This window comes from Myzus persicae, unplaced genomic scaffold (genome assembly GCF_001856785.1).
Source record: "Myzus persicae strain clone G006 unplaced genomic scaffold, MPER_G0061.0, whole genome shotgun sequence".
NCBI classification, from domain to species: Eukaryota; Metazoa; Arthropoda; class Insecta; order Hemiptera; family Aphididae; genus Myzus; species Myzus persicae.
The window spans coordinates 79,128-105,927 of record NW_019103946.1 but is presented as its reverse complement, the minus strand read 5'-3'; the positions used below and the strand labels follow the sequence as shown (position 1 = coordinate 105,927).

Here is a 26,800-nt window from a genome sequence, read left to right as displayed (position 1 = left end):
TCGTAATTAAAACACAAATAATTTGTACTGCTTTTTAAAACACTTAATATTGCATTTTTGTCATTTTTTTAACACTGGCTTTTATTTATGTCTGTATGCTGTAGATTGAAAGCTTGGTCGCCCTCAAGAATGAGCCGAGAACGTTTAAGTTGATTAGAGCGATTGCATATTAAAATAAAATAGCAATACCAGCTACTGAACTAAACTAATAATATATTTTCAAAAACTAGATTTGAAAATATATGACCTCCCTCCCCCTAAAAAACCATAAACTTTTAAACTGAAACCCCTAAAAACTGTATATACCACCACTAAACACACTTTTTTTTTTAATTATTAAATTATTTCGGGCATTTTAATTAGTTTCCAACTATATTTCTGACACATAAAGGTATTCAAAACTATCCAAACCGTATCACACAACACAAATATTTTTTAAACATATAGAATACAGATATAAATAATACAAGTTCTAATATTAAAATTAAAAATAAAGATGTTAACTTGGACTGATTTTTATTTTTTAGAAATTAGGTGCAATTAACAAGTACTTCAATTATTAAAACTATTAGAAATAATCCGCATTTAATTGTATAAAGTATTTCCTTTAAATCATGAAAAACTATGGGATGTTTTGGAATTTTAAAAACAATGTTTTAAGAACCATTATTTACCTGAATGGACAGTATAAAAAAGGGCAGTTTCGCCCTGGAATTCCCATTAAAATAATTAATCGCTCATTAAAACAAAGAAAAGAAAACGTTAAATAAACTAAACACACAGTTACAATAAATGTAGAACAACTACATGAGGCTATAATATTATGCAGCATTTTGACTACGGCTATTTCAGGATGAAAAAAGTAGGTTTCCATCAATTTGTACATAATATTGTAAAAGAGACGTTTTATTATAGAGAATGTTGTTTTAAAAAGGTTATAGTAATAAAGATAGTAGCAATATTGAACAAAGATGACATTTATAATGAACTCCTATTAACTAAAGAAACAACGAATTAGTGGGTATGGGCAAAAAATAAATTAATCTCAATAGACGCTAATTAAATTATTTTAAGTGTGTATTATTGTAGTTAACTATTGAACTTTATATAATATCATAGGCATGAACATCAATAATAATAATTATTGTTTAATTTTTTTTTTTTCACTAACTTAAAGTTACTTTTGTGTGGATGTAATATTGTATAATCTATTGATACATTCTGATTTGAGAGAGTGAAATATGATACCAACGATTTAGTTCAGTACAAAATAATAACAGATATTTCAAACTTTACAGTACATGTAACAAGAATAATATTATACGTCGTTGCCTGAAAGAATTCACTTGCGCATCTCCACGTAATACACTGCAATGTAGAACTGGTCTCAATGGCAGGGTGTCGAGTAAGGTTCTGAAAAATCGGTGTGTTCTCTACCTGGATAGAGTATACTAACTTACATAAAAGTAAGAGAAGCGAGACGAGTAGCCAACGGCCAACACACACATCAATACATTCATATTTTCTTTTTACCTCTTATTTTATATGAACTTCTCATCTATTATTTATTTGAATTTTGAAACAGGAAATAATAGTATAAAGACACAATATAAATACGAATCACGTATTCAAAGAGAAATTGAGAACCTACAATCGTTGGAACTATAAATAATAACAATGATAAAATATTTAGTGTGATACCGTTTTGTATATAATTTACGGTTTTTCATTAAATAACTCAACTATGAACATTTTAATTTAGTATCATTGAAAATAATAATTTTAATTTCCTAATGGAAAACACACAAATAATATTAAAGTTTACATAATTAAAACTGCAGCTTATACAGGTTACAAATATAATATCTTATTACACAGAAGTATTTAGTATTTACAAATTTCAATTTATTTCGTGCATATTTCTATATTCAATTTACCATCGTTCATAACAATTAATATTTTAAGAAATGAATATAATTATCGTCAGTATTATGAATCCATTATTGAAGAACTAAATGTTAATTTTTTAAGTGAAAAGGGTTGAAGTTAGAATGTTGAACGAGGCTGAGCCCACGAAGTATCAGATGTACCGGGATCCAATGGATCTTATTCATGGGCTTGGCCATACTATATTTAATTTAAGAGAATACAAATACAGTGTGATATTAACGATATATTCTAGGCATAATTTATAAGGAGGAAACTAGGTAACTATTTTGCTATATTAAAGTGGATATCGAAAGTACATTGTCATTGAGTAAGTATCACTGGTAAATTGTAATACGTGTTAAATTTAAATTCAATGATAAATCATTACATACGAAAAATGATTCTGGTCTTCAGTCTATATTACAAGCTAAGTATATTTTATAATATATTTGAATTGCTGCTATAGTTATCTATTTTACTATTAGATAGAAAATATTGAATGTATTATATTATTAACATTTAATTATTATAATACAAAAATCGCCGCTTATTAGACTCACTTAGAGACCTGACCATTTGAGTCCATTAACCGAACGAGTCAATAAGGCGAATGACCCCCCAAAAAAAATGTTAAAAATCCTTAAATTAGTATTTAATTAAATATATTTATTGAGATTCAAGGTATGTATGTATAAAAATAAAAATCTAGCTATGCGCAATTAAAAAAAAATAATGTGTAATATAATTATGTATGTAAAATCGAATTAATTTTTCGATAAAAATCTATCTAGGGTTGATTGGATTTTTCCTTCTTCGGCCAACTTCATAATCATATATTCGTAAGATTTATGTTGCTCGAATAAGTCAAAATCGCATCTTTGCTGAATCCCTCGATGTAAAATTTGAAGCGCAAAATACCGGTACCTACTTATTTTGCATTTATAACACGTTTGTTCAGTGTGTGAATCGAATAGACGAATTTTTTGCTGTGTGTTAGTATATGTGCAAATCGGGACCAACCGTTTTGAGTCTAATAGGCGAATGAGTCAATTAACCGTGAGTCCAATAAGCGACGACCACTGTAATATACATATCTTTACATCATATATTATTGAAATTAACTTTTAAGTCAATACACCGACTCACTGCATAAAGGTAGAAATAGGTTCACTATATAGTAAAATAAATAGGCAATAGCATTAAATTAAGCTAAATATTTTTAAAATCTAGAAAATGTCATTATGACAAGGAATAAAATTATAAAATTGACAATGCTAAATGTTTATTAATATAAAATATTTTTAAAACTATATTATGTACCTATAGAAAATGCTCATATAAACATGAATTATAAATATTAGGGACATGAGTACATTTGTATAATCTACTGATAAGACATGGAATAATAAAAACCAAAAAATTTCATAAGGGCGGATCTGACCCCATCCTCATCCGCCCACATAAAATATATACGGACGTGATCATCATAATACTACACATTATTATACACATAATACAAATTATATATATATATATATTATATATAATAGAACATTACGCCATGCCGTGCAAATTTCGAAAAATGCCAAGTATATATGAATAATAATAATTATTAACAAGAGGCGTCTGGGACTACTGAACCAGCCCGCGCCGGGTCCATGACCTGGGACAACCCCATTTTCTGTGATGGTCGGTGCGGTGAGGTAGCGGCTCGGTGCTTGTAGGTGGGAAGCGAGGGGTAGACACGCAACTGCCGCGTTTCCTGGTAGCAGTGGGGAAACGCACAATATAATGGCTAGACACACATACTCTACCGTTGGGTCGAGCAGATATAGTGGTTAGGGGAGGGAATGGGAAAACCCTTTACTATACTTGCGTCTACTCATCCGGCCACTTTATATATTATTATCAAACCCTGCGGAGATGAGGATCGAAGGGTAGAAACGTCTCGCTAAATACAGGCAGTGCACATTATTATATATATGTTTAATATTAAGTTTATAGTTTTAATGAGGGTATGCCAATATTACGTCACGTGATTGGTGGTAACCGTAATGTACGTATCGAACACGCCCTGTAAATCGTCGATTTTCGACCATGTATATTATATATATATATATATTCAATTCGATGTCGTCATTTCAGTATTTGCCAGACTATTGCGAACTCCCGAAATTGCCGACTGAATGTTTACTGAGTAAAGCAGTAAAGTGCCGATGTAAGACATGGAGGAATACAATAGTCTTTGGATAATTTTACCCCCTCAAATTGCGCTAATTATAATATTGTACTCAGCTGGTGATTTATACATTACGATGCTGGTAAGGGAGAAAATGAAAAAAAGTCTTTCATTTATCAGTCAGGTATGACAGTATATACAGGAAAACCTTCATATAACGGACCCCTCATAGGAGAGAAATCGTCTTACGACAAAAATTACAATAGTCCCAAATAACCCAAATATCGTACATTGCAGTCCCCCTAAAACAAAAGATCCTTAATAACGGAAATATTCGTTGAGACCAAGCGATTCCGTGTAAGGAGGTTTTACTGAATATCGAAAACACTAAAAATGCCACCATAAATACTTCAATAAGTACCCAGTTGTATTGAATTATCCTGTTTTAAAAAATATGAAAACCATATTCGTTGATTGCCATTAAAAAATTGTCCATAATATATACACATATAATATGTATACATACATAATATATCTATTGCTGTTTCTAAATACATATACACAAGACATTTTACACTTCGTCGGCCGTCGCCAAAGCAACACCATCACCTATCTCAGTTATATCAACTTTCAAGAGAGAACAAAAATCAATTTCTGTATGGTTGATATTATCTTTTATGATTATTTTAACATTTTTACTTTAATCAACTATAAGACAATAAACCAACTAAAATATTTGTGATAGGAGGTATTGTTGTGTCAATTTAATGTAGATAGGCGATATTACAAAAATTAAAATTAGCTATAGCATACAACTTAAACTACAACACAAGCTATCTCTACAGATTATCACAAACTATCTCATACAACTCAATCACACAACATAACCTATCTCGGCATAACATTTAAAAACCTAAGGTACCTAATAAACTTCGATGTATGAATCAACTGACTTAAAAATTAAAATAAATTATAAGTTTGTTCAATAATTATTTATAAATAAACCATAAATATTATCATAAAACATATATTTTTTATAAAAGTTATGTATGTAAGAAACTAGGACCACGTCATTTTTATCATAGGATTATTTTTAAAGGGATCTACATTTCTGTGGTTATCTTTACAGGGGGTTATTTATTATTTGTGCCTAACCTTTTTAGACCAACAACTCCAATTTATCTATTTAGTTGAGGTGAAACCCTACCAACATTACATAAGTACATTAAAAATATTTGTGTTCATATAAATTAAGATATGACACAACCGTTGTCTGTGTCGTCATTTTGAGTAGTATTTCGATCACACGATTACTGATGGTACAAAATAATTGTATATAATATAATATAAAAATATGTAGTATGTAACTTTTTTATTTGGTGTTAAATTATTGATGACCTCCTATTAAAACGCAGATACCTTCAGGTTGTATACCACTGTATTAGGGGATTCACTCTATACACAGATCAGATGAACCAAATTCATTTTAATAAATTTCTATACAAATTAGATTATTACAAAGTTGAGGGGGGGGGACTAGACTAAATTTGATGTTTCAAGCTCATAAATTCTTAAATGTGTTTTTAATTGTAAACACTTTATTTAAAAGTTCCTCGAATTTGATTTAAAACAAAATAGAAACTATTACGTAATTCTAAAAAAACAATATTTCCAAAAAAAACTCAATTCATTGTAAGTAAGTTTGAATTTTTAGAACAAACAAAAAATTAGTCATTAATCAAATGATAAAGCAATTAATGGAGTATGCAATCAATTAAAAATAGAAAATTACAGAACCGATCAATCAAATATATGCAGAAAACTAGTTTCTCTGTTGGTAAAAATTACCGTATAATACTCTGTTCAGCAAGAGAACCAGCGAGATTGATTTCTTCTATAGATCCCTACATGATACCCTTCCTAGTGAGACCTGACTTGATGGTAGGGTATCATGTGGTGTCTTGCTAGACCGGGTATAGCGCAATATTAGATTTTTAAATCTTTGAAATATATAATGTTGTATAAGATTGCTTTTGATGTACACTATTAAACACACACAACAATAAAAAAATTTAACACTTAGTTACTGTTTTGTCCAACAGTATCACAGTGACCACATTAAGTTATCGCCTATGAAGGACCCACATTTGTCTACGCATATCACATATATTATAGCTTAACCTAGTTTCTATTTTGTTATACCTGCTGTAACTTACTGATTAAGACTTAATACTAAAATGTGTTACATATTATATACATGTTTACATAACCTAGTTAATAGTTTTTATATTAATAATGTTAGTGTTTGTATATTATGCACGGTACAAAAATAGCTATAAAAATAAGATTATGATAACTTCTAAAAGCTAATATTACTAACCAAACTGCTAAAATGTTTTCAGAATCAATGTTGTGCATAACAATTGCATCAGCTAGACAAATGAGGGATGATGCATCACAATTAATTTAATCATGTTAGACTTTAAAAGTGGAGAAAACAAGAAACATTGAAATATTATATGTTAATAATTATCAAAGCAAAATAAAACCCATCATCATAACTAATTTAAGAAGAAATCGAAATTGAATGCAAGAAAAAAACATTCCTTATAGATAGTACATAATATGTTAATTTTCATAAATAGATTATCTTATAGTTTATATTCATATAATTTATATAATTTTCACATGAATTAAAGATGTGTAAAAAAAAAAGATGTTTATAACATAATATACAATATACATAATGATAATAAAATGTATGATGATTATATAGAATTTTATTTTAATATGAATGAAGTAATAGAATCGAAGGAAACTGATAGAGTATCTAGTACAAATCTAAATGTATAATGTTTTGTTGTTCCAATGCTCAAATTTTTAAATACAACTCGACTGTCATGTTACAAAACAATAATTTAAGTACTTACAGCTATTACCATTGCTATAACTAATGCTAAAATTATTTAATAAAAGCACACCATATATCCATTTTTTCTTTCAGTAACATAACAATCAGATTAACCATTTAAATTAATTATTTGATAGTTAAGTTAAGAGGACGCCACACCCGCATGCGTTGTCTCCGTCTTACAAACGAGTAACATACCAAATTTACGCTCAGCAGTTCAAGTTTTATGCCGTTAGCTTAGAAATTAGAGTGAATTAACCTATTATGAAACTTGATGGTGAGAACTTTATCTGTGTTTTGTTGGAAGTTTTTTTAAAATAATTCAGTTTTTATGTGAGTTATGAGCATTTTTAATTTACATTTATTATACAAGCATACCTCGCTTAAAAACTGAAGTATCGTAAAAAAACTTCCAACAAAACACGGATAAAGTTCTTACCATCAAGTTTCATAATAGGTTAATTCACTCTAATTTTTAAGCTAACGGCATAAAACTTGAACTGCTGAGCGTAAATTTGGTATGTTACTGGTTTGTAAGACGGAGACAACGCATGCGGGTGTGGCGTCCTCTTAAGCTAATGACATATTAATATTATTATGGAAGTTACACATCTATAATATTTATAATACAAATTGAACTAAGAAAATGATTGACTTAATATAAATCATTTTTAATTCAGCTATTTTTAAATGATAAATACAAGATATACCTGTATTAATATAAGAAACATTAAGCGGGTAAATTGAAGTTAATTTTAACCAAATTAACAGCTTCAAACTCAAATTATTAATAAAGTTATAAACTAAATTAATTTAATTTTAATTTAATGTTCAAATCAACATAGACCTATTTTAATACACAGATCAACGAAAATTAAAAACATATATAATTATTAGTAGTTAAAAATAATTGGGAATAATACCTACTTAAAATTAATTATATCATATAGTATAAAGATTAACTTACCTTACTGAAATAACCAACAATATGGCATCCATCTTCGTCCTGAGTTGTCATTATGTAAAACAAAAATGGTTCTACATCATAATAAAGTGTTTTATGGTCTAGAAAGAACTTTGCAAGTAAACACAAATTTTGACAGAATATTTTGAATCGTTTTCCATCTACTTCCCAAACAGATATACGGTCTTTCCTAAAAAAAATATAAATTCATAAATTAGAAAAAGATTTGTGTTTAAATATTAAAAATGTAAACAAAAATATGTAATGTAAAAAAAGGTGGGCCAGTGGGTACAGTAGATGTCTAGAAATCAAACACTGTAATGGTTGTGTTAAATTTGAATTTAATGATATAAAATCATTGTGCTCAAGAACGATTCTAAGGGAAGATGGGATGTCAACCTATTGCACAAATTATATTTTATGGTGTAATTGATAAATCCAAATTTTAATGATTTGGATGAATTTTGTCAACATTTGAATTTTAGATACTTTTAAGAAAAATTGTGATTATGTATCTTTATTATTTTTGCAACTTAAACAACTTATAAGGAACTTTGTATTAAATTGTCAAGCTTTTTAAACCAGCAAAATTCTTTAACTAAAATTTATAAAAAATAAACTAAAAAAAATTGAAAATTGAAAATATTAAGAAATGGTTCAAAAAGAATAGGAAATATTTTGAGGATTTAAAACACACATTAACATTTGTAGAATATTCCAGGTATCTACGGTTATTCGTTTTTGTATTACAACGAAATAAGAAAATAGTTCAATCAGAATCATTAATGAACTGGTGAATATACAATTCATATAAATGGTGAAATTTGTTAAATTAATACATTCATTGCTCCAATCACAGTTTAAAATAGTTTACAAAAATGAAGAAAATTATGATTAAAAATTAATGAACTGGTGAGATAATCAAGTCTTAAATAAATTATATTACATATTAAATAATTTCTTGCTTACCGATAAACTTCATCACCAGGAGGATGTTTCCAAACACATTTAAGTTTGTGTCTAAAAAGTACTGTTTTACTTTTAATATAGTGTAAACAGAATTCACATAAGTACAATTTTGGTACTTGCGTATATTCTTCTGGGTATGGACTTTGATACCAAACTTCCATTTCATACTTTCCCATTTCTAAATACTTTGTGCCTTTAAAATTTGGTAGTTGTTTTAAATCTTCTTCCTATTATATACAAAGAAAAATGCATTCCAATTTACAATATCTACACATACATACACAGTATCACATTCCATAGTAGAATAATTTTTGGAGAACTTCTATAGTTACAAATAAGAATTGAATTTAAAATGCGTTTAGTTGATTTGTTATAAGTATTTTAAATATATATTAGCAAAGGAGTTGACTATCATTTTTGAGGGTATCCCTGTGCCACACTATTCAGCTTATTTATACTTTAAATACTCATAAGATAATATACCCAATAAGCCAATCATTCAAAATTTGTTATTTTAAGTATCAAAATACTTAAAAAATAATTCTGCTTCGAAATATTAGAACAAAAATATATGTTCATACATTTTTTTTTATTTGTGATACCTTATTTAAACCAGAAATAACAATCCTTGAAGTACAGATAAAAGTGTTGACTTACTCAGCTTGTCTAAGACATAAGCCAGTTACATTACTACTTATTATTATTATTATTACAAACAGGCTAAATAAATAACCTCAATCGAGCCAATTTTAAAAATTTAAACTGTGAAAATTATAACAATGAAAATCATGGTAATACATAACTTATGTTTCTGAAATTCTCAGTAAAATATCAGAATATAGAATGTTATTGTTACCAAATATTGGTTAGGATTAGGTTTAGGTTTGGTTTAGGTTTTTTGGTTTTTAATTAAAATATATTTATTTGCATATTAATCTTTCTCAAGAGTAATAATGTCTATCTACATAAGAAACATAACAGAGATATTTTTATATATTATTGTCTTACTTACCCACCCACCCCCTAGTTAATTTACATTTAACCAAGATTTTAAATTATATCCATAAGAAAATATATTTATGTACCAATGTACTTATTTAATTACTTAATGAATAATATTTTGAAGTATTGAATATATTTTCATTCACAGAAAACATTGGCCATTTGAAAGTAAAAATATAATTCACTCTGTATTATTGATATCTGTTATTTTTTTAGCTTATAAAAAAATATTGATTTTGTAACATTTGTAAAGTTAGTTATTATTATTATTATTATTATTATTATAATTGATACTAAACATGGTACTAACAATTTTTTCACTGGCTACTGCTTGTGCTTCTTGAAATAATTTAAGATCATATAATGGTATATTAGAGCAGTTCTGTATATCAGGCTCTAAATCTTTACCAGCATATTGATCACTTAATGAAGTATCACTACTTGTTTCATTTTTTTTTTTATCCTCAATATCATTTCTCATTTCTTTTACTTTATCGCGATACATCTTTTGTTCCGCTGAACTGGATTTTAATGTACCCTTTAAACGTTCTTCATTTTTCTTAAGTCGTTCAGATAAATTTTCCTATAAACAAATACATTCGGTTTATAAAATAATTCGAAACCATATACATTAGGACTTATATTACTTGGCATTGTTTAATAGTTAGTCTGTGATACATAGGGCAGGCTTCTGAAGTAAAATGACGCTCATATAAGCCATTGAGATGACCCAATGAATCACAACCATTAACTGGACAAAGTCTTTCTTCTAATTCAACAAGCCCTCCACTATTCAATCTCTTATCATTACAATTTAGTGGCTTACGGGTTTTGTCACGAGCTTTTTTAGTAGGTGATTTGCAACTGGTACTTGTTGATTTACTTCCTAAAATAACAAATTATATTCTTCTATAATCAATTAATAAAAATAACAAATAAATGTATCCATATACCTGTATCTGAATCAGAATCTGTTGCAGTTGTAGTTCTATGGCTAGCAGCTAATATACGACTAACTCGGGTAGATCCTCTGGTTGTAACAAGTTTTTGATCTTGACCAGCTTTTGAATTGGAATTAGTATTTGAACCATTTTTAGTTGGTTCTGGAACTGGATATTTTCTAGGCCGTCCACGTCCTCTAGAGACTTTACCACTAGATGAAGATTCGTTAGCACTAGTAACTTTTGTGGCAGGCTGTGGTGTTTTATTTAAAAGTTTTTTTTTATGTTGTTCTTGTGCTGTTTTTTTAATCTTCTTATCTAACGATGAATCAGTATCTGAAGATTCTAAATAGACAAATAATAAATATTAATGATTTTTATTGTAAGTTAAATTCATATAATTTGTTATGGATAAAATAAGAAAGAGAGTGTTGGGATTAATATTAATAATAGTTTACTTACAAGATGAAATAAGGGGGGGAGGGTTCAATTACTATAAACCTATGGTTTCAAACTCATAAAACAAAAATAATAGATTAAGCTTCAAATCGAGCTTTGAATTAAGAAGAACAGCTTAATATAAAAAGAAAACCTCCTTTCAGAAATACTTAAAAAAAAATAACAATCAGTAGAGTTATAAAATAAATATTTAAAAAATAGACTTAAGTCATGAATCTTATTAGTTATTGGTAACCAAGTACTTTTTAAAAATATTACCTATTATATTGGAAAAATCTTTTAACATATATTTTACTCATAATATATTATACTAACCAGAACTTGCTGATGTTAAGGTGGATGTTTTAGTTGTTGGTGAATGCTTTTTTAATTTTGCCATTGCTTTTGGTCTGGGTTTTACCAATGCTTTTTGTGTAGTAGCACTTTTCATTGGCGTAAGTTTTGGAGGCGGAGGATCACTGTCACTACTGTTTATCTTATCTGGGCTAAAAATACTTTTTGACTTTGAGTCAGGTTTCTTAACTCCATCAGTGATAGCAGTGGCTTTAGACCTTGGTCCTTGACTACGTTTAACATCTGATTTTTTGTTTTTATCCTGTGATTTTAAAACTGCTGCAACTGTTGCAGTAGCTTTAGGTTTCACCGGTGGAAATTTTCTTTTGGTTTTTGTCTCTGCGTCTGTATCTGAATCAGTATAGATAGCAGCTGTTAATTTAGGAGCAGTATTTGATTTGTTTTTAAATTTTTCTGGTGAAGATTGTTTTTTAGATAGTTCAGTGACTTTTGGTTCTGAAGAAGTGGATGCTTTTTTCTTTGGTGATTTCTTATGTTTTTCTGATTCAGAAGAATTATTTTCAGAGGTAGATGAATTTTCACTATCAGATGAACTTGAGGAATCAGATCCTGATGTTGATGATGATGAACTACTAGAACTATTTGTACTGGAATCTGTACTGGAAGCTAAATCTTTACGTGCTGTAGATTTAGGTGGTGTTGATGACTTATTTACTGAAGAACCAGACTCCTAAAATAAATATAAAACGAAGAATGTAATTAAAATCCGTAAAAATATAAAATATTTAACAAGAAATAAGGTATATTTTTTTTTTTTTGAGTGACAGATTACAAATAAATTAACATTCACCATTCTTATACTCTGTATAAACACATTCTCTTGGTGAACTGAATATATACAAATAAGTATTCACTAACTTGGTGAATTTATTTATTTAAATATTTTAAACATAATTGACTAAAATGTTAAACACAAAACATGTAAAAAATAAAAATAAGGAATTGTTGTTTATTTGATGGGTATTTCTTTATTTTAGTTGATGATTGGATTTTGATTTTTCTGTAGTACAATTCTTATCTTACTAAAACCATACAGAACATTGAGTTTGAAAATAACCAGCATCAAGAACGATTAGTTTCAAATATTTATTTAGTGATTAGCAAGTAAATTCAGCATGTAATTATAAAATATTAAAAAATATCTACTAAATATCTATTCTTTATTTTAATTTTATCAGCATATCATTATGATTTTACTTTTATAGATACATTCTCAATAGTCATTACAATAAAATAATATGTATAAAACCCAAATCTTAAGAATTGAGCAAGTTAGTAAAATGCACTTCAAATACCTACTTGCACAATATCCGAAAGAAAAAAATCTTTTTAGCACGAGCATACTTTATTTATAATTGTTGTATATAGCAATATTCAATATAAAAAAGGTACTAGTCCTATCAGTCTAGGAATTAATAATAACAAAATAAACATGATTTACCTATCAAAATATTTACATCAAGTATCTACCTAGAAAAAAAATGAAATACCTACCTATAAAAAATAAAACTATACGCTACACTGATTAGTAAATACATTTCATTCATGAAAAACCCAATATTTTTTTTTTAAGTAATATAAAATATGAAGATGAAACCAATGCCTATCATTTGTTTTAATTAAATATACTTTTCTATGGCTAGACGAGTATTTAAACAAGTAATCTAGTATAGTAGATAAATTAATATTTGAATAAAATAATATGGACCAACATAATGAAGTTTTCAATCAATTTAAAGAGTATGACAACAATCTTCCAACAAATAGTTGAATATCAAGTTATCAAAACTCTATTACAATAAGATACTGGGATTTTTTCAACAACACATTGCAAATTCACATGAAAACTTACTACTCTTGAGTACAATAACTTGAAATTTAAATTATATTCTCAATGTATTTTATATTTACACAAATTTAGAAATCAACACAATTACCTAAACCATTTTAATATTATTTGGGTAACCATTTCATAACATACCTATACTTTTTGAAAAGTAGCAAGTACCTACATAATTTCTATTCATATGTGTTATAGTCAAATAAGACATATACAACATTTCTAATAACAAAGGCTTGGGATAAAATGTATATGATTTAATTAATAAAATTAATTCTGTATTATGAAATTGATGTTTTGATAAAATAAATAAATCATTTTAGCAACATAAATAATAATGAACAACAAACTTTATTGTCAGTAAGAATGTTAATTATTGTCAACCATATACTAACCTTTTTCTTCACAGTCATGTTGAAGGATTAATTAATAATTATGCACCCTAAACAATTAAATATTTTTTTAAAAGGAAAATACAAAAACTCGATATAAAGTAGTCGAAAACTCGAAAACAACAAAATTACAACCGAACTCAGTTCTTATCTGTTTGTAAACAGTTTAGGACCGGGAATCGCAATGTAAAAGGGGGAGCCATAGATCAGATATCTCGAAACATGATAACAGCAATTCAATTGCTGGGAGATCAATTGTACCAACGTTGAAACCCAAAAATTTTACGAAAATGTTCAGAATATGGTGTTTTAATATTTTATTTATTCTCAACTAGCAACTCTCCGAACGTCGATTTGATTTAACAATAATAATTATTAATTAAATCAATTATAATGACATTAGTATGTGTTTTACAGACACAGAATTTACAATTGTTAAAACGCTGAGTTCAGTTACAGTTGTAGTAGTTGTAACCTCAGTACAACTCAATGTAAATGTGCAGCTTGTGTAAAAAGATTAGCTATAAGCCTATGAATTATAATATTATGTTTTACTTATTATAATTTTTTCACTATTTTATGATCAATTGCCTTATTTATATTGATTTTCGTATCAAAGAATCACACAATTGAGTAAACATTAAATGAAAATTCAATTATTATATCAAACAACAGAGTTGTATGTAGGTAAGTCAAGCAATATAGAGGTATCAACGTTAGTATAACTTATTAAATGAAAATGAAAATGAACAATTTTGTGGAGAAAAATAGCTTTGTACGTCAATTTTCTGTTTATTAATTTGATAATTAAATACATTGTAATCATCGAAATGTCAGTACTCACTACTCAGTAGCAAACATTATGCTAATACACTGCAATTTCTAATATATCTAGTTAAAAAATTAAAGATTTTTACAATATGTATGTGCTAATATTTAATATATATATATATATATAAACACATAGACACAATATAATCAATTATGAAATATAGGTGAATGTTGTCTTATGTTAATTTAAGTATTATTCTTTTTTTTTTTGAACTTAAGGCCATTAGCTGTTGTAAGGGTAAGGTTGGTATGGTAGGTAGCTAACACGTGTTTGTGTGGCAAGGTTTTCAACTACTATGAACCCGGGTGGTCACCCATCCGGGAGCTAGTAGCTGTGGCCATTACCTACAACTCACAGTCACATTCCGCGACTGGCAGCAGCTGAGCAGCCAAAGCGTCACACCGAGCCACTATTTAAATATTAATGTACCTACCATGTAACAGAGCACACATTGAACAATATAAAAACAATTGAACTTTGCTCATTAAAATAAAATCCAGTATAATATTTGTGTTTAACAATGCTCAAATCTATAATACTATCCAGGATTTACAATATACATCAGTCAGCCTAAAATAAAAATTTAACAGTACCTACCTATTTATTATGTACAGGGTGGGGCAGTGAATCGGGCGATTTAAAAAATAAAAAATAAAAATAAATCTTATTATATATAAGCAAGTACTGAGACCGTTAATATTATACGCAAGTCCTATATGGAGCAGCTGTGCCAATAGCCACTTAAATAAAATTCAAATTTTTCAAAACAAAATACTCCGCATAATAACTGATGCACCCTGGTTCGTACGCAACAAAGCCCTGCATAAGGACTTAAACATCCCTACTATTGACGAGCACTTAAATCATCTAGCAAATAGATTCTTTCATTCTCTTACGAAATCAAATGGCGCCGCCCACTACAACTTAGTCGAAAGACCACCAAAAATTCGCCGTCTCAAGAGAGGAAGACCCCACGACCGAATCAAATGACCTACCACCAATCCCGACATATCGTATACATCAAGCCAGAAAAATTCTAGATTTAACCTATACTTAATACTAATATTGTATCTTATTAATATTTATTGTTTAATAATATCTTCAACTTAATTTTAGCACTTTTATCGCACTTATGTAAAAAGAAAATTGTATGTACATTATCAATAGGCTTAGATAGCTTTTCCAGCTAGGAATGCCTTAATAATAAAAAAAAAAAAATAAATAAATAAATACGGAAAGCCCTGTAATTGATATGAGCGTACTACAACTATAAAATTATGTTCACCATAAAATATAAGCGTTTAGGTATCATGAATCGTTGGACCCACAACAACGTGCGTTTGCTGTAAAAGCGTTTTATCTAAACAGCTCTAGTTATGCGCAGCGTGATTTAACGGCCTGTGATTTTTTTCTGTTGGGGTTATATCAAATGTAGAGTATACCAATCACCACTAAGTACACTTGATGATCTTAAACAAAGAATACGAGAAGAGGTGACACAAATCTCACCGGAAATTCTGCGAAACGTCATGACCAGCTTTCAAAGACGCCTTCACGATGCTTACTTCAAAGTGGACGCCATCTTGCAGATATCATTCATAAAAATTAAATAGCAAATTAACACTTCTTTAATGCTATTTTATATACTTTCAGGTTATATAAATATATTTGTTAAAAATGTACTTGTTTGGTTTTTATAGTTATTTTAAAATCGTCCGATTCACTGCCCCACCCTGTACTATCTTTGAATAACTTCAGACAGAAATGTGTGTACGTCTATAGCAATGTATAGTTAATGTTAGTCTAACTTATTAAATAAAAATAAACAGTTGATCAGAAGGAAATAACTCTGTTGATGAATAATAAATGTAATTAAATAAATTTACATGATATAGGACCCAGAATTTAGAATTGTTTTTTGTGCGTTAAGCTCAGTTACAGCTGTATACTGTCGTTTGTCAGTATAACTAAATGTAGGTAGACATTATGCCACTTATTAAATGAAAATATCTCAGTATGTAAATTACCTATTTGTTAATTTGATTCAATTCACATAATTAAATTAATTTACATGAAATAAGTAAGTGTTACTTTACAGACACAGAAGTTAGAATTGTTTATTTACAGCTGTACCAAATGCACCTATGTATGCAGCTTGTATTATAAAAAGAATAGCTATGAATATCAATACATATATTTTGACTTATTTATTAATCATTGACAGATTTTAAAAAAAAAAATACGAAAACTGATAACGGGAGCGAGATAACAAACACAGGAAATTTGAAAAGTACCTATCGGAAAAAAAATGCAAAAAGCTCGGGCGGCTTTACTATTCAAAGGGGCCGCCGGTCTCTCCCCTTCCATAGTTCCATCCCATATTGTATTTTCACAATTTCTTTTTTTCAATATTTAGTGCTCAAAGTGAACGATTTTTTTTCAGTATAAGTTATAACCAACATTTTTATGAATTAGCTGAGGGCCTGAGGAGTAGAACCAGAGAAATGTATTTTTGCATGTCTATTTCAATTAATTTGTATAATATTAATTAATAAATTATGGCAATAATTTATAGTTTAGTATTTACCTATTAATACGGATAGACACTATGCATTTTATACAAGTGGAATAGTTTAAATTGTTATCTAACTTGCCAAAAATTAAAACTGCTGTAATTGACGAGAACATTTTATAAAAAACTGAAGGAGAAAATACAATTTTAGAAAATAAAATACTGGATAATATTCCAGGAATAATTCCTAAGATTTAAGGATTCCCATGCTCTGATGTTCAACATATTTCCTTCTATAAAAAACATATTATTAAAAATATTATTTTAAACATTAACAATAATTGTTTTCATTAAATATATATTTTTTTTAAATTTGGAAACATTTTTACAGCCTCCAGCATGAATTCCTAAATATTATTGAAACTTAAAATGACACTAAAGGTTTTCATTTACCTTAGGTTTTACTGCGACTATCATTACAAACAGTATGATAATCGACCACTCACATATGTTTGTTTTTATAGTATTTCAAAAAGGAACACATATTTAAATATTTTAAATAAAAATCCATGTTTTGTAAATAAATAATTAAGTCAGTTTATTTTTGGGTTGTTTATAAGCTTTTTTGTAAAAGTCCCAGAACAAAACAAACATAAATATATCTTGTGGCATTGCTAATGCTATTATAAATTTGGGATAACTGCAGTTCGTTGCCAATAATGCTACACATCCGTGAAGACCAGTGATAACGAATTGAATCTGCAAGAATTATTTAAAATATTAGTAGGCATTACATAACAATTTAAGTGAACTCTAAATCACTAATATCGATATAATATTTTATATATTTTATAGTTCGTAATATAATTATGATTACTTCAGATTTTGTAAGTTATAACCATTAAAAACAACATTAATCATTTCATATTTCCACCCTCTCATCATAAAAGTTATATTTTCAGAAATATGTCATAAATCTTAGTTCTGCATTTACTTAATATAATGAATAGTTTAATCATTTAATTAGAAAAGTTACATTGCTATTAAAAAAATGCTAGGACGAAATAAAATAAATAGATAGTTTAACATAATATTGACCAGATCAAGTCAATAATTATTGTTACATAAATAATTTGTTACAAAAGAGGCATCATTCAATTATGTTTTGAAAACAAAATTTTTAAAGTGTATGAGCTTACAAAACCTAATGTTAACCTAAATTTCGAAAAATAAATAAATTAAAGTTTTTGTTTCACAATTTATGAGTTATGAAAATGTACCAGTGTACAACTCTTTTAAGTCAATTAACATCTAAAAACCGAGTTTGAACTTGAGATAATAAGTAATATTTATAGATATTAAAATATTTTTCATTGCTATGGGACACCTTTATCTTTGAAGAGTTTCTAAATTTAAAACATTACCAGTTGCAATTGTGTTAAATATTTTTTCCACCATGCTTTTTTGTACTCAGGTTTCAATATGGTCAAGAAGTAGTAACTGTACATAACAACATGAACAAATGCATTTATGGTCCCAAACAAAATGATTTGTCCTCCTAAATTTACCAAACAATCATAAATAATTCGTTAATTTAAAAAAACACAATTGATGTCATCATTAATTACAAATTATTTTTACCTGGATAGAATTTAATTATACCCCAACTGAACATCAAGACCATTGAATGATGATAGATGTGTAAAAAGGTCACTTGATTTTGCTTTTTACGTAACACGAAGAATATCTAAATTAATCAATAACATTTTTTGTTAACAATGAAGACTGTAAAAGTATACCTATTATAGGTTAAATAATACTATCTGAGATCTATGATATTACCGTATCGAGCAAATCTAAGACTTTAGAAAAGAAGTAAACCCAAACAGCGCCAATTATCTATAAATAAAAAGAATAAAAATTTTAATTTAATTTTTTTTAATATTCTTGTTTTTAAAAAAATATTTAGTTATCAATATTATATTATAATAGTTGGTTTTGTTGTTTAATAAAATAATAGTTTGATATTAAATATGAATATATTATGTGTACGGGGCGTTAAGACTCTCATTAAACAATAACGTTTTTGAAAATATATCTTTTACACGACTTAAGGTAATTACAAAAAAAAAATGCTTAGAAAAAAAAATGTATTGTTTATCTTTATTTATAAAGTTTTTTTTACTCTTGAATGGCAACATACATTTTTAAATTCATATTCTGAAGCAGAATATTATTTAAAGTTTATCGATCTATAAAATTAAAAATTTTGACAAGTAGTAGTTTATTAGTCATAAATATTTAAAGTGTATAGAATACTAATCTAAAGTGGACTAATGGACCAACATTTTACTAGTATTTATAACTATTTTTAAACCTTATAACTCATAAACTACTTCACTACTTGCCATATTCGATTGTATGTATCTAAATATTTTGTTTTAGAATAAGGAATTAAAAATAGGCAACGATAAAAAAATAGTAAAACTATATTTTTTAGAAAAAGTAAGTTTTTTAACAACTTTAAATCATGTAAGAAAAATGTTTTCAGAAACATGATTAGTTTCTGAAATAATGAATGTTTAATACGTTAAATAGACTTTTAATATACGATGTACCAATACATATTATGTTAGGTGAAAAGGCCGAAATTGTACATTCATAGATGTGTACTGTGTAACTGTAAAAAGAAGATTCATTGCATTGTTCAAATAAAATGTATTTATGTTCATAAAGTTTTTTTTATAAAACTTTTTAAAAAAGGTACCTATTGATTATGATTAAAAAAATATTGTTGAAGTCGATTTTAGTATGTATTTGTATATTTCATCATAATGTATTTATGTGATATGATATCGCAAATTGTACAATGTTTCTTCTTTATACAGCAACGTTGCATGTAACATAATATTATAATATTATAATATATATTTTAATATAATAGATGGGTAGTTTATATTACGTCTCTAGCTATATCTGTGTCGCTATAATCAATTTCGATGCAGTTTATTTTGTAACCATCTCGAAGCCATATCAACCGAAATGCCTGAAAATTTAAACATAAAAATAAAATTTAAAATACCGAATCAATGCTGGGGTTCATTTAAAGTCTAGACCAGTGTTTCCCAAAGGGTGTGCCGTGAAATTTGAAAGGTGTGCCGCGACAACTTGAACTTTTTTTTATAAAAAAAACATAAAATGATTTTTTTTTTAAATATTAAAATATATAATACAAATAAAACTAATAATTAATACAAAAACGAACGTCGCAAAGCTTCAATACAATTTGGGCTGGCCGTTGTGTTTTTTGAACGTAACTGTTTCGTATGACCGAACGAATTATTACTTAATATTAAAAGGCCAAAAATGTATAGTACACGGAACAATTCTATGATATATATATACAAGTACAGCTATCAAGATATAATAATATTATTACCTATTAACGATAATAATATCCGACATCATTACCTATATACGTATTATTCGATAAGTAGATAATATTTATTCAAAGTGTGCCGTGACTTATAATAACTAATAATAATGTGCCGCGATGGGAAAAAGTTTGGGAACCGCTGGTCTCTAGACCTTAGTACATTTTTATTAATACTTAAAGCAGTATTAGCTGAAAAAGATCCGCTATGTCTTACCCAATATTACAAAATATATTCTAGTATTATAATCAACATCATCATCGAGGAAATCTGCAGTAATCATATAACCATAATAAGATCTTATGTAAAAGTGATATTGAAAAAATCATGATGCAAAATATATTTATTGACCTATTATCGATTCTAGGTGCTTAAGTATAGTCTGTAGCCGATTGTGTAAAATACACAAATAAAATAAGTACAACAGTTTTGATTATAATGGGATACCTACCTATTAAAAATGTAATTCAAATTTACATCTTAAATGAAAAGAAAATAACTGAAAACTAGGTACTTCGAATTTTAGCTTTCTGTTTATCCGTACAAAATATTAATAACATTGTTGTGAATTTAAAGTATTAGAACTCTGATGTAATATATTTGTTAGGAAATCTATATTAAATGTTATAGATACAGTTGAAGAATTAGTACGTTTAAACTTTGCATCAATTTCAGGACCGATTACTATACTGATTTCAATAAAATGACGTATATAAATAGATTTCTTGAGACTCGAAGGATACCTACTTTAGTTTATTCTTTCAGCCCGTCTAGATTGGTATAGAATGGACTTGAATTTCGTTGTGACTAACGAAAATGAAATAATTTTTTGTTTATTTATGTGTTTATTAATATAATGTTTTCATTGGTTGGAGAAATACAATTTTTTTTTTTTAATGTTTTGGTCTAGCCAACCCCCTCCTTTCCTGTTGTTGGATTGTTTTGTTTAATAAAATGAAATAATATTAATTGTTTGATATTCAAATGTTCACCAAAGGCAATGTTCTTAGATTTGTAGTTTATACACTTAAAATCTACTCAGCTGATTTTGACGAAAATTTTAGTAATTTTTCTTAGAGTTAGATATCAGAAAAATGTAGAGACTAGTATGAACTAGGTACGTTTGAAAATATACCGAGTAATAAAGTATATTGTATATCTAATCGACAACAGGCAGAGAGGTGGCCAACTCGATCAAATTAGTTCACACAATGAGGTAGGGACACTGATGCCGATTTTCCCATGAATTGAGATATCTACACCAAAACCAAGATATGCCGATTAGCACCTTATTTTGTTTTTGTTAATTTTTCCCCAGCAAAGTCGAGATAATTTCATTATAATGCAACTAGTATAATTATAAAAATATTGATAGTGTAATAAAATAAATGTCAATGCTTAAGCAAAATATAATATCTATACCTATATTATTATTATAATAGTAACCTATAAAATATATACACTTTGAATGTAGATAACACTTCACCCTGCATTAAATATTGCATTACCTCTTTCACTAGATAGGCTGAAAATAAAACTTGGACAACATTGTACACCATTACAATACGATCAATTTTCAGTGGGCTACGATACTTCATGAATTTTGGACCAGCCTTCAGTACAAAGTATAGGTAAGCGGCAAGAATTATCACAACTGGCCATGGAGAATCCATTAACCAGTAATCTTTAATTCTTGAATCTAAATTAATAATATAACACAAGTTACAAATATACAGGTGGTTTATCAAGCATACTGTGCACCATTGTTTCACATGATAATGCATTTGTTCAAATACTGATTTTTTGAATTTTTAAATACCTATATTTAAATAGTAAATACCAATTTCAAAATCTTAAGATTTTTTTGCAAAGGAGTGTACTGTAGTGATACACTATACAAACTTCTATTTTTGAAATAAAAACCCCTTTTTACTGTAAATTATTTTTTGAGGTGAATTTTTTAAAAACACTGATGTTTCTAATTCAAAATTAAAACGAGTATTTGTTCAGTTATTAAAATGTTTCAAGGATGATAGTCTTTAAAAATTGTTTTAAAAAAACATAAAATAAATGTTAAGGCCATTGGATCTAATATTTATTATATTTTTACCATTTTTACAAACTGTTAATGTCGATCGATTAATATGATGTATAAATTACTACAATTTTAAAGTCACTAGAGGCCACATTCCAAACCCACCACCCTGGACCTATTAACCCTAGTATACAAAGTTATAAATAACTCAAAAAATATTCACTCGAATTTTGATTTTAATAATATGTCATCTCAAAAATAATTTACGGAAAAAAAGAACCATGGGTTCTTCTTTGGAAAACAGTTTGGATCTTCACATGACACCGATTATAAGTAGTACAAAAAATATAAATTATTTAAAAATATGGACTTTAATGCTGGGTTTCATGAAAAATTGATTAGTCAAATGGTTCAATAAAATTTAATGGACCATTAATTTCACGGTCTACTAAATCAGGCTTAAAGAACCATTAGTTCCCTATTGATTCGTTAAATGTTTAGTGATAGATAATGAAATCTAGTAATGCCTATGTTTAAAAATTTAAAAAAAAAAATTGATTTTGAATTCATTATTAAATGAAAATATGGTGGCACGCATGATTGATGAATCACTCTGTATAAAAATGTTAAAATAAAATATAAAATTAGTGTTCTTTTATAGGTAATATTGTATTGTGCAAATCCATAATAATTCTGCTGAAAAAGATTTTATAATATGCTTTTACTGTTTTAAATTAATTCCTATTTATAATTAGTTAAAATAACATAATGAATTGGAATATATTATGTTATCCTGTATTTTTTTAATATTCGTACCTAGTCTAAAATATTAAAAACTTACCTCCATTCTTATCCACCCATTCTAAGAGATCGGAAACTTTTTGATATAAAATTGACATCTGAAATTAAAGAAATATAATGTAATAAATACTATGGTGCAATCAGATTTTCAATGACAAATCCTATTCCATTATTTGAAAAAAAAAAACTAAAAAGATATATCTTTTACTCTATTTTTCGTTTTCCTATTTTGTTGAGAAAGGTTATATGGATAAACAATATTAACCACATTGTCCACATTAACTATTGTTTTATCAACTATTAAGTATTAGGACAACAACATTTATTAAAGTGTTGTCATTTAACATATTGCTATTAATTACTAATTAGTCTGTAAGCAGTTTTTAACATTTAAAATTTGAATGTAGTAAATTTCAACATGATAAATTACCAGGAAATATCCAATGAAATGTACATTCACTATATAGGTAAACGTTATAATTAATAGTTAAATTTAAAAGTTAAATTTCGTGAATTTCAACTGGTACTAATTCTTAAATTTACAAACTTGTAAGTGTAAATTTACCATATGTGCAAATTTACGTTTATGAATTTGTAAATTTAAGTATTAGTAACAGTTGAAATTCACTCAACTTTTAAATAATTGTACATTTAACTATTAACCTGTAACCAATATAAAATTACAAGTTACATATTTTGGTAAACTTCAACCCATATTAATAGTTAAATTTACAAATCATAAAGATAAGTAAATTTCAACTATGAATACTGATAATTGTACACATCAAATAGGTTAGTAAATTTCAACTTCACTATGATTTTAGATTTACAAGTAGTATGTTGTAAATTTAAACACATGGCGTTATTAATTTGTGTTGCCACACATTTTGTGTAAATTTACACAAACATTTTTTTACAGTGTGGCGTAGCCAGGAGGGTTTTGGGTTATTGAACACTTTTAGTTATTTTTTTGTAATTTAAAAAAAATATAACTATAATAATATAGGCTGATAGACTGCCTTCGATCAAAATCGTTATGGTTTTATATCATTGAACTCAAATTTAAAACATTCATTATAGTGACCCCTCTAGACACCTACTGTACAGCTGAACGGTACCCACTTGTCCACCTTTTTTAATTATGTTAATGTAATCATAAGCAGTTCAGCAACAGACAAATTGAATATACATTTTTTTCAGGCCAACTCCCCCCCCCCCCACATTTTGATATCACTGCTAACTTAATTATAAGTTAATGTTAATTTTAACGGTGAAAACAATGGTATATTTTGATCTTTTAGAAAAGTATTAGTTTTTAAAATTAAAACAAACATTTATAGAGATAATATTTTTGCAGTATGAATTCCATTTAAATAATTTATTTTGTAGTTTAACCATATAACCACCGGACGGCTCTTTATCTGGTGATTAAATTGGACACCTAATTATTTTCGTATACACGAAAAAATGTCTGTCTTAACTTTTATTTACGTGCGTCGATTGGAGTGCGAGCTTCTTCTGACTAAACAGTAAACATGTCTTACACTTAATAATGATACCTACTAAACATTTATACTCTTAATAAACAATATTTTAATTCGGTTATAAGATAAAGTTTAATAGGGTTGTAGTGGTCTGGCAAGCCAATCCATATCAGCTTAAAGAAGTAATGTAAATCTACACTTTTAACTAAAAAAAAAAATATAAATATAGACATGACTCCAAAAGAGTGGGTTTTTTCACCTTTAAGGCAAGACTATACTCTATTCCAAATAAGTCTAGAAAAAATCGCACATGCAGGTCCGCTGTGATTGACTCCAGTTTCGGTTACTCGTCGTGATTAGGCCGCTGGCAGATCACGTGACACACTTGCGCGAAACCGGACGTGTTTTCGTCGTACATTTTTCCAGACTTATTTGGAATAGTGTAGATACTCGAAATCATTATTAAGCCTTTACGTGATAAGACACGTAAAAACTAAAAATTTAAGTATAATATTCAATCTATAACAAAAATAATAAGATTTATTGTGGTTTAGTTAATTATTATCAATGACCATTAACAACTAAATGTACCATATAGGTAGGCTTATCGACAGTAATATCAAATTTAATGGTTATATAATCATTTTGTTGTTTTGCTGGGAATGGTATTTGAAAGAAATGCATATAAATATTGTACAAGCATAATATAGGTAGGTAGGTAATATAATAATATATAAAAGAGAACGTTTCAATTACTTATAATACAATTTTAAATCAAGATTAATATCTATATTCAATATGGTAATTGTCTTGCAACCAATATTTATCGTATTTTGAAAGGCTTGTATTATAAAATTGTGCATCATATTTGAATAGGTTGCATCTTGCATACGCTTACAACGTAAATTGTTGAGCATATCCTCATTCCCTGGTTTAATTTGTATGGTTCAGTGAATTTTAACTTTTAATCAGGTACTATCATAGATCGAGACAACAGTATTATGAAGTATGGTAATTCGTTGCAGCAGAAGACATATTATTTTCAAATAATTTAATAAATTAAGTTAGTAATTATTTTTGTATCTGCTCAAATCATATAAAGCATAATGTAAAATAATTGTAATATTGAAATAATCTATAATAATAATAATAACTAACGATGCTTACCTTTTACTGTTGTGTATTTGTTTTTTGAAGTGCAAGAATATTAGATTTCAATAGGAAAGTATATTTAATAGTAGGTTATACGGAATAATATAACAATTAGAAACGTAATGAGACTTTTTTACAGCACATAACCTAACCACGGTGCCACATGGTCTGATGAATTTAAGTTAACTAACGAACATTATGTTTCGTAAGACAAAATGAAGACCATGTAGCTCCAAACATTTTGTAGGCTATGATATTGGTTTAATTTGAATATGTAACAGAGGTCACGCAGGAAATAATGACATTAGAAATATGGTCAAGCGATTGACGGATTTATGAGGTAGGTATAGGCCTTTTAAAGTTTGTAATGTAATGATTTGGTGTCAATGAACTACATTCAAAATTAACCAGAAAAAACAACTTAAAATTGAATTTAAATAAAACAATGTTTGAAATCTTGTATTTGTATTTGAACTCTGCTGTGTTATAACGTGAGTGACAAGTCAACCATTCAAAGTCAAACCATTTATGCAGAATGATGATAATATTATTAGCTTTTAATACGATTTTAAGTGTTCAATTTAGTTCCTGGTATAAAGTATACTATAGG

General features: G+C 27.6%; 2 protein-coding genes across 4 annotated transcripts in view; both read right to left on the bottom strand.

Moving 5' to 3' along the window:
- Positions 1-14,131, bottom strand: part of LOC111036746 (histone acetyltransferase KAT7) — a 102,926-nt gene extending 88,795 nt beyond the window's left edge. For all 3 annotated transcript variants that reach the window (XM_022318886.1, XM_022318884.1, XM_022318885.1), the window contains exons 1-7: positions 13,944-14,131; positions 11,670-12,378; positions 10,908-11,240; positions 10,602-10,840; positions 10,265-10,537; positions 8,953-9,179; positions 7,987-8,173 (exon numbers count right to left, since the gene is read on the bottom strand). In XM_022318886.1, the coding sequence (XP_022174578.1) occupies positions 7,987-8,173; positions 8,953-9,179; positions 10,265-10,537; positions 10,602-10,840; positions 10,908-11,240; positions 11,670-12,378; positions 13,944-13,961 (1,986 nt within the window). In that variant the 5' untranslated portion in view covers positions 13,962-14,131. The remainder of the gene's footprint in view (positions 1-7,986; positions 8,174-8,952; positions 9,180-10,264; positions 10,538-10,601; positions 10,841-10,907; positions 11,241-11,669; positions 12,379-13,943) is intronic.
- Positions 14,132-17,867: 3,736 nt separating this feature from the next.
- LOC111036749 (elongation of very long chain fatty acids protein AAEL008004-like) lies at positions 17,868-26,378 on the bottom strand. The gene is made up of 8 exons (XM_022318888.1): positions 26,206-26,378; positions 23,595-23,652; positions 22,227-22,417; positions 20,247-20,330; positions 19,127-19,183; positions 18,926-19,031; positions 18,709-18,842; positions 17,868-18,043 (listed from the first exon to the last, which is right to left on the bottom strand). Exons 2-8 carry the CDS (start codon positions 23,650-23,652, stop codon positions 17,873-17,875), a joined length of 801 nt encoding a protein of 266 aa, XP_022174580.1. The 5' UTR covers positions 26,206-26,378; the 3' UTR covers positions 17,868-17,872.
- Positions 26,379-26,800: the final 422 nt, after the last annotated feature.

Bases quoted from the DNA above. Each gene is read 5' to 3' on its own strand.
- LOC111036749 (XM_022318888.1), bottom strand. From the start codon at position 23,652: ATGTCAATTTTATATCAAAAAGTTTCCGATCTCTTAGAATGGGTGGAT. The intron at 22,418-23,594 runs GTAAGTTTTTAA...TTATTAATTTAG, and splicing joins ATGGGTGGATAAGAATGGAG to ATTCAAGAATTAAAGATTAC. The intron at 20,331-22,226 runs GTAATGCAATAT...TTAAATTTTCAG, and splicing joins CAGCCTATCTAGTGAAAGAG to GCATTTCGGTTGATATGGCT.